Raw genomic sequence first — 11,451 nt, forward strand, 5'->3', positions numbered from 1 at the left:
AGTTGGTTTTGTGACTGTAAGTCATTCCCTTCAAATGCTGTTGAGCTTTTTTAAAAAATGGTATATTTTGTGTATGGGCAGTAATACACAAAATATACCATGCAGTAATAAAATACATGACAATATTTATATATGATTTAATAGTTTATTTTGAGAAATATCAAAGATCTAAAAGGTGTGCCTCATACCTGACACCTAGATGAACACTTTGCAGTTGGTTGTGTGACTGTACATCATTCCCTTCAAATGCCATTGAAGTTAGAAACGTGTATAACAATGTCGTATGTAACTTTAGAGACGGTCCCTTAATTTCCGCATTTCCTCGAGTATCGAACGTCCAACGTCAGACCAACTTTATTCCAGTTCCGTTAAAACTAATTCTATTCCCATTATCACCATTAAAACCAAAACAAATTCTATGCGGGTTTCTATTGTTATTTTTCAGCAGGGACATAAAAACTAGGGACAGCATGCATCTTCATTTGGTAATTTGGTGAATGTGTAGTGTGAAACCACCTTCACATGGTTAGTTAAACAATATTTGGCGTCATCGAAATCAAATAAGGAACTCAAATAGAGAGTGATAGGTCTAGTTCCTCCAGACCTGGGTCAGCGAGACACTTCTGCGCATGCGCGACTTTCCCGGAAGTCCCGGCAGCCTAACCAGATGATAGATCAACAACCCGAAGAAACCTGGTTCAACGATAGTGACAGAGGAAGACGGCAGGAACGCACAGTAACTGTCCCAGGTAACGATGTGAAACACTACCTGTGTGAAGTTAGCCGTTTGGCCGGAAAGAGGTTGGTGTTGTTGGGAAATATCCGGGCATTTGTGTGAGCGGGCCGCTTTGTTTGTGTGGCCGGAGGAACGAGGAGCTCGGTCGGAGTCCAGTCTGCACCCGTGTCCTGGTGGAACGATACAAACCTCCTTGCAGCTGAAATACAGAAGTGTACACTTCTGTCACAGCGGAACATGCTGCATGCTGTGTAGATTAATCATGTATGAAACTGATGCACTGTGGTATTAGATTGATATAAATACAGCATTAATCATATTGAGGAAAATGAAATCATGCATCAGAACATCTGCATCTTCTGTCCTTGGATGCCACTAAGACGCATCAGTAGATTCTGGTACGTGACATGGACCTCTTCAGTTACAATCTGGTCCAGAACTTTATGTCGGTTTCCTTGAGATCAGTGATCCCAGAGCATTGAGTTCAGACATGTATTTGTTGGATGTGTCATAGGCTCTCTATGTCTAGTGGTTCTTGAGCGTGGTCCACACTGTACTGTTTACCTTCTCTAACACACCAAAGTCTTAATGAGCTGATTAATCGGATCAGGTGGGATGTGCAAAGGGAAAACGCTATGTGTAGAACAGGTAGTCCTCCAGGACCAGAGTTGGGAACTGATGGTGTTGGCAAAAGTTTATCTGTAGTTGATCATTGCTGGAGCTTATTATAGGAAATAAATACTTAATTCACTTCCATGCTTACAGGCGCACACAACGATGTTCCGAAATCGACTTATCGGATGTTTTCAGTCAGTATAAACAAATGAATTGTTTTATCGCTGCGATTTCCATTAAGAGATTAGTCAGGACACGGTTGGGTTTCTGTGTGTAGAGTATCATGACTGTGTTTAGCTGCTGGTCGGCAGGGTGATGGGGAAACAGGAGGGTTGTGAGCCCCTTGCTGGGTGAACAGTTCACACCTCTCCACAGTAACACTGGTACAGAGATAAAACAGACAGCAGAACTAAAGCTAAAGTAAAACACCCTGTACATCTGCAACAGTAAAATGACAACATTTAAACCTAGTAGGCTATGTAAAAAAAAAAATACTAAGGAAATGCTGCAAATTTTTAAAGCCCTGAGTGTCTACATTCATACCAGCCATTAACCACTACTGTGGATTGTGATATCATAAATGCATTCAATGCTGAACATGAGCAACCCCAAAACAAGTTAAAATTCCATCATGATGAGTGGGGGGAAATAACATGATAAAAATATTATTCAGTGTGGGTTTGAATAGTGTGTTACTAGGTGATGTGATTTCCTCCACGGTCTACCTTTCTTGCAGACTCCATCTTAATATAGCTGTCAACAAGTTTCATTTGTGTCTGCATATATTTTTTGTTACTGTACATGTTTTTTTTTTTTGTCCGTGCTTATCTCCTAAGCAGCAGAGATAAGATAGCTTACTTTTCAAATGATAATGTGTGATATTAAAATAAGTATAACAAGTCTAACATGTTTTTCATCCCTAGCACTGCCCCCTCTCTCTCTCTCTCTCTCTCTCTCTCTCTCTCTCTCTCTCTCTCTCTCTCTCACTCTTTGTTTTAGGATCAGAGGCTGAAAGAAGACTCCAGAAGTAATCAGAGGCCAGTGTTTGGTTTGCTGTTTGGTTTGGTTTGGTTTGGTTTTACTGAGGCTGCCTAGGAGGACCCCCATCCCACCCCGCATCCCCACTACTCCTCCACCATGAGCAACCGTGGGAACGCAAGGACCAACGGGAACCTACCCCAGACCAAGATCTGCCAGTTTAAGCTGGTGCTCCTGGGAGACATGGCAGTGGGCAAGTCCAGCTTGGTCCTGCGTTTCGTCAAGGGCCAGTTCGATGAGTTTCAGGAGACCACTATTGGAGGTGAGGAGCTGAGTGAGGCGCAAGCGTGCTGAAAATGGAAAACTGACATAAGCACTGACAAATGTTGAGAGGTTTGAAATGTATACTTATGTAGTACATATTTCAGTGTAAGAGATCCCATCTACAGTGCAGACCATTTTAAACAGATATTGGAGTGGACATGTACTGATTGTATAACAAAATTTATTGCAGTGTGATTATAATACATCTCTCACTATATATATATATATATATATATATATATATATATATAAGATTTTTTTAGGCACATTTGTGCCTAAAAGTGTGCATACCCCTTGCAGAATCTGCTACATCTTAATATTGTTAACAAAATAAGAGGGATCATAAAAATCCCATGTTGTGTTTTATTTTGTACTGCCCTGAAGAAGCTATTTCACATAACAGATGTTTACATATAGTCCACAAGACAAGATTATATTATGAAAATTACCCCTTTCAAAAGTTTACCCTTGATTCTTAATACTGTGTGTTGTTACCTGGAAGATCCACGACTGTTTTTATGTTCTGTGAGAGTTGTTCATGAGTCCCTTGTTGTCCTGAGCAGTTAAACTGCCCACTGTTCTTCAGAAAAATCCTCCAGGTCGTGCACATTCTTTGCTTTTCCAGCATATTCTGCATATTTGACCCTTTTCCAACAGCGGCTATATGATCTTGAGATCCATCTTTTCACACTGAGGACAACTGAGGGACTCGTACATATCTATTACATAAAGGTGCGAACATTCACTGATGCTCAAGAAGGCAACATGATGCATTAAGAGCCAGGGGGATGTAAACTTTTGAACAGGATGATCGGTGTAAATTGTTAGTATTTTGTTTAAAGATCCTTTTTTGTTTCCATTTAATATTGCCATTCAGATGCTAAATGAGATAGTTGCATGTCTTCCAGAAGACAACAATTCTAACAATTTATACCAATCACCCTGTTTAAAGGTTTACATCCCGGATTAAACGAAAAGAAACATAAGAGAATAGACGAAAAACAGAAACCCCATGTAAAATATAAATAGTGGAAGTGTGAAAACTGCAAACGACTGCTTTTATAGTTGCACAGTCCTGTGATTGCAGTAATCCAGTACAAATTGTGCAACATCTCCTTAGTGCAATACAAAAGAAGTGACACTTTGCAGCAGTGACTAAAGCGTAGGAAAGAAAACGTTTCTAATGCGGCACGTTTTGTTGATCAGCATTCTCTAATGTCTGCTAGAAGGAAAGGGTTGAAATACGGCTCATGCAGTCCGAGGCACTAGGCTTGAGTTTGTGATCAGCAGATTAAGAATGATCAGGAGTAAAACAAATGGACAGGCTTTGTTTAGAATCATCCATCACGTGTGGTCCAGAGGGGATAAAGGGTCCATATTTGTCTGGACCAGTAAAAATAAATTAAATAAACCGAAACACCACATAAGAGCAGCTTCATTAGATTATACCTATGTGCTATTTTCTTGGTGGGGTAAAAACATTTTATACCCCAACCCCTTTGAAGCGTATAGTCATTGACTATGTTTACATGGACAGCAGTAATCTAATTATTGACCTTATTCTGATTAAGATAATAATGTGATTAAGGTGTTTACATGAGTAAACACCTTAATCTTTTAGAATATTCTAAAAGAATATTTTAGAATATTCCTGTCATGTCCCCGTTTTACATGTTCTAGAACATAGATTAACAGCCCCTCTAGAATCCCTCTAGAATTTCACGCATCAACATACAGTTCGTCTTCGTTATGGTACCGTATACAGTTTTGGGTGTTTTTATTTTTTTTACGAACGCTTTAAGTGCAGTTAATTATTTGTCATGCTAAACGTGCAAATAGACAACTGCTTGAAGCCGTGGGCTGCGTCTCAAACCGCGGACTTACTGTCTATATAGTAGCTGAGATACATGTATTTTTCCCCACTACAGGCCTATAGTAGGCAAGTATGCGGTTTGGGACGCAGCCGTGCTCTCTTGTCCGCTGTAAAATGTTGAGAACTGCCGTGTGTTTGTGTCCTGTAGCAAAATGCGGTGAAAACTCTCACACAACGTTAATAATGTGATTTAAGGTGTTTACATGTCTGTAATACACGTCCATAATGCGACTAAAACAGGAGAACTCCACATGTCTTAATTCGATCAGTGCTTACTTCGAGTATGACTTTAATCAGATTAAGGTAATTAAAACTTGCTGTTTACATGTTAGTGTCTTAATCAGGTTAAGAGTGGATTATTGTTGTCCATGTAAATGCACTGAGTATCTCTGTTGTTCAGGCAGGAGCTAGAACATGATGTGAACACACAGTAGCTGTAGAGTTGATCTAAATTACAAGGCCAGTGAGCATTGTCCATTTAAATTCCTTTTGAGTCCATAGCTTGACTTGGACAGTGGCGCATACCAGACTTCAGATGTTCTTGTCTCAATGCAAAAACGCATCAAGAGCGGATCTTTCTTAGTGTGACCCTGCATCCTAATTGGCATACTATACACTAAATAAGTATGCACTCTTTTTGTGAAGAAAACGTACATACTTTTGAGTGTGTATTAAAAAAGGTTGCAAGTACTGGGACATACTAACACGTTGTGTAACGAAAGAGAAGGTTGTTGCCTGGAAGAGAACAGTATCACCGTAAACATGCTCCTCGATACATTTCAGCTTTTCTTCTTCTATTATTCCCTATATAATGTATACCATTAGAATTTAATTAAGCATTTCCACACTTCATTTACACCTCTCTAAAATGCATCCTTGAATTCAGCAAAACAAAACTCCTCCTCCTTGGTGCAAGGAGCTGTGGGAAATATTCGTTGAAAAAGTGTCCACAGATCCACACTTTGCAAATCTAAGGGGAATATTAGACCATCCGGGTACTCGTTTCAGTATACTACGATTTGGGACATACCAATTCTCATCTCGGATACTATTTAGTACTGATAGTATGCCAGTTTGGATGCAGGCTAAGTTATTTTCCCTTTCTCCATTTTGGAATCTGGGCTAGTACAAATGAGTTGCCTATTTGGGGAATCTTTGGCTGCGTCTGAATATCCCTACTACCCCAGGCTAAAAAGCAGTACACCGAAGGAGTAGTGTGTCCGAATTCTCAGTCTTCATGAAACAGTAGACGAGAAATACCCGGATGGACTACTGCTTATGCAGAGATTCTGCAGTATGGAACCACTGGATACTGTGGACACTGCGCTATCCCATAATGCAACAGGATTGCCGCGGAAGATCCTTCAGAATCAAAAATGGCGGAAGGCATTGCGTCGGCTCTTTTTAAGTTGTTGGTGACACGTATATGACCGGTGTATTCATGCTACACACATATATACTGATCAGTACGTACTGTATCAATGACCGAGCAGTAGGTACTGTCACAGTATACAATTAAGGCCTTTTTAAAAAAAAAAAAAAAAAAAATTTTGGTTACTCTCCTACCGAGCTTTCATTTGTTCTCTTTAACTGGACGTGAAATGGGTCTGGTATAAGTACTGAGTTAACAGTAGACTGGATATAATTTACTACTAGGTTTAAGCTAAACAAGTCATACAAATCCTATGAACTTTAAAGATAAGCAATAAAATGCAAATGTTTCACCAAAAAGAGAGGATTTGTCCGTGATTGCATCAGATTAAACACCACCCCACTCCATTGCAATATTTGCACATTCCAGCATTGACTCTGTTGCATTTTTGATGCTACTGTATTATAAAAATAGTGTTTAATTTATTGTCACTATCTACACTTTACCTGGCTGCTACGACAATAACTGCTATGTCCATATTTGGTATAAGCTAATTTGCTGAATACTCAGTCATGGCCTGTTATGTTCACATTGATACCACTTGTAAATTATATTGTTACACTTTGGCACACTACCTGTTATACCAGACACTTCCACACTGAAACTGTGCACTGCTCCGTGTTACACTGTCACTTACTGTGCCTATTGTCCCGTTTTAGTAGTACTGTACTGTCCTGTGTTTTTAGCACACGTCTTCACATGCACTTTATGTAGAAATGTGTAGATCGTATTTAGTTCTGTGTCTCATGTGGTTAGTGTGTTGTTTTATGTTGCACCATGGTCCTGGAGGAACGTTGTTTCATTTCACTGTGTACTGTACCAGCTGCATAGGGTTGAAATGACAATAAAACCACTTGAACTTGAGTAATAGCGGTTGGTAGCATAACGTCTTTCTTCCTCTCTGTGACTTTCCACTAGCTGCTTTCTTGGCTCAGTCAGTTTGCCTGGATGACACCACGGTGAAGTTTGAGATTTGGGACACAGCCGGACAGGAACGCTACCACAGCCTGGCCCCCATGTACTACCGCGGAGCCCAAGCAGCCATTGTAGTGTTTGATATTACGAAACCGGTAAGTAGCAAAGCTGTATTCTGGCTTTGTAGAGCTTAGGTTAAAATGTGGAAAGACCTCCATCTTCACCTTCCTACTTGTTTACTCATCAACTGATTTATATTGCATCGCTTCCTGTTCTTGTCTCTATAGGAGACGTTTGAGCGAGCGAAGGCCTGGGTGAAGGAGCTTCAGAGGCAGGCAAGTCCCAACATCGTCATTGCGCTGGCAGGAAACAAGTCCGACCTCGCAGACAAGAGACTGGTGGAGTACGAGGTGCTGTTCCTCAACACTATCTGCCACTGTGCTTACAGAGGTTTGGTTAGCGAGCAACATCTGAACGGTCAAACCGTTTCATTGCTAGTAAAAGCTGATCAGGCTGTTTGTTTATTAGACCAGGAAGGCATAGGTTCAGAGGAGGTTTATTGGATTCCAAAGGTTCTAGCATGTGTCATTAATCGCAGTCGATATTTGAGATCATTCAGGGTTACAGATTGTGGCTTCAAGTATCGGAATGCCACACTGGATTTGAAGTAGATCTGCTAGAACAGGATTGCTGAAATAAATGTTAAAGTGGCTGAATTCTCAAAAACATTAATTATCAAAGTTCCTGGACAAGTCCTAGCTTGAAGGTTTTACAGATGGAATAAACCTCTGAAGCAAATTTCAAGAGTTTTTTTATATAGCCTAAAGAGGTTTTTATTTTATATGTTGAATTTTGTAACACCACGGTGCAGTAAGCAGCTGTTAACAGCAGTAACAGATGTACGTTACAGTGCCATTACGGCAGGGTGTCTGATTTTATTAGTAAAGTGCTGGTGTGGACGCTGGTACTCATTCCAACCGAGCAGGAACCTTCACCTGATTCCACCTGTTTAATCAGTTGAGCTTGGCCTTCAATCAGCTATGAAGTAGAGCTCTTTTTTTTTTTGGTTGGAATACATAACCTGCAGCCTCAACGGCTCTTTGCTGATTAGATTAGATCGGTGCACTTGATGCATCTGCAAAATTGGCCATATTTTGTGACACTTTAAAATGATCATGCACATGATTACTGCCATATTGTATTATTTAGGTTTTTTTTTATTTTTTTAAAGGACCAGTGTGATTGTGCCATTTTAAATGTATGGCCAGCCTACACACAGATATACAGTACCCTCTGAACCTATCGGAACGACAAGGCCAGTTCATTGTTTTTGCTGTAGACTGAAGACATTTGGGTTTGAGATCAAAAGAAGAATGTGAAAAGAGAGTTTAGGATTTTAGCTTTTATTTCCTGGTATTTCTATGTAGCTGTGTTAAACGGTATAGAACATTTTGTATCAGACCACCCAATTTGTAGGTGAGCAAAAATATTGGAACATGTGGAGAGGAGAGGAAGGTTTTAGATGAGCCAAGGCAGCAGACCGTAACCCAGTTGAGCAGCGTTTCACATTCTGAAGAGGAGACAAAACAATAACTGAAAGAAGCTGCAGTAAAAGCCCGGAAAAGCATCACAAAAGAAGAAACCAACAGTTTGGTGATGTCAGTGAGTCACAGGCTTGATGCAGTTATTGCAAGTACACAATGTGCACCAAATACTAAGTGTTATTTATTTTAATTCACGTCAAGACTTAAAGCATTTCACAGTCCTGTAATGTATATGTGATAAATAAAGACTCATTATCATTATCTATACTCATATACTTTTGCTTACCTAAAAATGTGTGGTCTGATACAAATGGTTTTATGCTTTATACTGTTTAACACATCTAGATGTAAATACCAGGAAATAAACACAGAAATACTAAACTCTCATCTAATATCCATCTTTTGATCTCAAACCCGAAGGTCTGGTGTATAGCACAAACAACTGAATAGTTTCGGAAGGGATTGTGTATCATGGTGGGTTTAGGTGTATGTTTGGAGCTTATATGGCAGTAGAGAATGTTACGTGAACGTCACATTCACGATCCTGTTACAGGAGGCTCAGACGTACGCTGAAGACACAGGCTTGTTGTTCATGGAGACCTCGGCCAAGACTGCTATGAACGTGAATGAGTTATTCCTGGCCATCGGTGAGCCTCCATGTTCCTTTTTAACTATGTCGTCAACTGAATCTGGTTATGAAATGAATACAAAGCTAAAATGAAGTGGCCATGTAATTATTAGTAAATGCACGCCTTTAAAATCGACCTCATTAATCAGTCCCTCCAGGATTTTGCGATCGCAGTAATGAATGCAAAATCAAGGGAACTCTACAATATTCACAGGTGCTTGCAATTTTTGTTCAAAATTACTACAGATGTTCCTCAGTTTTTGGCCAAGATGTGTGATGTGACCTCATGTGTACAGCTAAAAGGTCTCATTTACCAACAAACATCACTGCGTTTTCGCCAATTCAAGTAGTAGTGTTGTGCAAAAAAGCACCAAAATAACAAAGCAAATTTTGAGGAAAAAAAAAAAAAAGCCAGAGTCAAGCGTTTTTGGCTGCAACAATCCTCCCTGGAAAAAAAGCAAAAAACTCAGCAAAATCTTGGAGAGACTGTTTAATATGGTGGTTTATAAAAGAAAAGTCCATTTTAACAATGATTGCTCTGTTTTGGTTTTCAGATCTTTAACACTAAAAATAAACCAATTTCATTTGCCATTTGCAGCAAAGAAGATGCCGAAAACAGATACTCAGAACCCGACGCACGCCGCCCGACACAGGGGAGTCAACCTGCATGACCCAGATGCCCAATCCAGCCGAAGCTGCTGTGGGAATTAAACATCTCTCTGTCCACCATCTACATCAACAAGGGACACCACCGGCCCCCTTCCCCCTCGTTCCCCACCCTCCACCCTTCCACCTCCAAGACTGACATGGAGAGAGAAATAGAGAGAGAGAGTGTGTGTGTGTGTGTGAGAGAGAGAGTGACAGAAAAGAAAAAAGAAGAGAGGTTTGGATCCCTCATTGAGGTGTGGTGTTAAGTGCAGAATTGGTGAGAACACTTGTACTGTAGAATACGGGACTGTGTGTGTGTGTGTGTGTGTGTGTGTGTGTGTGTGTGTGTGTGTGTGTGTGTGTGTGTGTGTGTGTGTGTGTGTGTGTATGGCACTTAATGGTGGATGTCTGATCCCTGATCCTGTTTATTTTGCCAACATTTATTTTTGATTACGCAAGCAGTTGGGAATTGCAGAGCTAAGAGGAAAACAAGAAAGGGAGTAAAAACTATCCTCTAATGGCTTCTCAGCACTAAGAAGAACCACAGCACCTTAGTTTTGCCCCATTCATCATGCAACAGCAAAGCATGTCAATGAAATTAGATGGAAATGATCGCGATTGGTCATGATCAGCCCCGGACACTTTCTCCTGCATGTACGTAGACGTTACCTTCTTCTACAGCTGTAAAATATGGACAGGAAGCGTTTTCCCTGCCCCCTTCCCTCTTCTTATGTGCTCTCCAGTCATCTGTTCATATCTGCTTTGTGATTCCTCTTCTGTTGGAAACTACTGATTCAATCGTCTGTAAAGTACTAGTGTTAGTAACATAAATATATGATTGGTAGCAATCCTACATGAAAACTTCAAGTATCCGGTCTTGCTCCGAACACAGAGGTCACACAGATCCAGTCTTCTTCTTGTGCTGTTTGTCTTGAAGCAACAACAAAAAAAAAACACCCGCAGTCAACCGCTTTTAATGTGGACAATAAAAAAAATCTGACATTGCACAGAGGAAAATGGTGGTTGAGTTGGGGGGGGGGAAGATAGGGAAGAAAAAAATAACAAAACAGAAGTGCCTACTCTCCGTGTTCTTTGTTTTGGACCTGCTCGGGATGCTTTGAGTTAGCAGATGTATGGCAGAACCTTGAGGCCTTGACGGTTTCAAGCCAGTCTCTACTTGGGTTCTAGCTCTTAACGCACCCAAAGCACCTAAACAGTGTTCTGCACAGCGCGAGTCGTTCTTTTGAGTGTGTTTAGAACCGGGACAGAGTAAAATTTAAAAGAAAAAACCCCGACTGGATGGAGACCCTCTGGCCTGAAGCGCTTCAATAACCTGCAGCACATTACTGTGTGTTAAAAAGAAATATTCTTTTTATTGTCTTGTTTTATGGATGCTGTTGTTTGTTGTTGTTTTTTTTTGTGTATAATAATCTAGTAATTCTATTGAATTTATTTAAAGCGAGTTTTAGTCTGTAATTTTATGGGTTGCCAATCCAGTTTTATTGTCATTTAAGGAATGATGAAGAAGCGTCTACATTGGATTTGAAGGTATTTGTCACGTCTCTTACAATCCAGTCTTTTTTTGTGTGTGTGATCGATTTGAGCTCCTAGTAACACTTGTGTGAACTGGAAAGTCAAATAAAGCTGTGCGATGAAAAGAGCGTTTCCAGTCCATTTCTTGGTCTGCCTTTGAACAGACTTCGCAAAATGGATCGAATGTTCGTTCATCGAATGATGAACCAACACCAGTGGGTGTTA

The 11,451-nt window shown here is 40.3% G+C and overlaps 1 protein-coding gene across 4 annotated transcripts; it reads left to right on the plus strand.

The window, feature by feature from the left end:
* The first annotated feature begins 395 nt into the window (after window positions 1-395).
* rab5b (RAB5B, member RAS oncogene family) lies at window positions 396-10,730 on the plus strand. 4 transcript variants are annotated; one of them, XM_047156138.2, is made up of 6 exons: window positions 396-749; window positions 2,357-2,651; window positions 6,877-7,028; window positions 7,161-7,208; window positions 8,971-9,064; window positions 9,644-10,730. In XM_047156138.2, exons 2-6 carry the CDS (start codon window positions 2,489-2,491, stop codon window positions 9,754-9,756), a joined length of 570 nt encoding a protein of 189 aa, XP_047012094.1. In that variant the 5' UTR covers window positions 396-749; window positions 2,357-2,488; the 3' UTR covers window positions 9,757-10,730. The 4 variants fall into 4 exon arrangements, with proteins under 4 accessions (XP_047012094.1, XP_047012092.1, XP_017325093.1 ...); XM_047156136.2 differs by having other exon boundaries at window positions 403-749; window positions 2,351-2,651; window positions 7,161-7,283; XM_017469604.3 differs by having other exon boundaries at window positions 404-749; window positions 7,161-7,283.
* The last annotated feature ends 721 nt before the right edge of the window (window positions 10,731-11,451 follow it).

The sequence above is a fragment of the Ictalurus punctatus genome, chromosome 6 (genome assembly GCF_001660625.3).
Source record: "Ictalurus punctatus breed USDA103 chromosome 6, Coco_2.0, whole genome shotgun sequence".
Taxonomy (NCBI): Eukaryota; Metazoa; Chordata; class Actinopteri; order Siluriformes; family Ictaluridae; genus Ictalurus; species Ictalurus punctatus.

What these genes read in the sequence shown, in the direction of transcription:
- rab5b (XM_047156136.2), top strand. Translation starts at nt 2,489, where the DNA reads ATGAGCAACCGTGGGAACGCAAGGACCAACGGGAACCTACCCCAGACC. An exon ending in TCAGGAGACCACTATTGGAG is followed by an intron (nt 2,652 to 6,876) that starts GTGAGGAGCTGA and finishes ACTTTCCACTAG; the next exon opens with CTGCTTTCTTGGCTCAGTCA. An exon ending in TGAGTTATTCCTGGCCATCG is followed by an intron (nt 9,065 to 9,643) that starts GTGAGCCTCCAT and finishes TGCCATTTGCAG; the next exon opens with CAAAGAAGATGCCGAAAACA.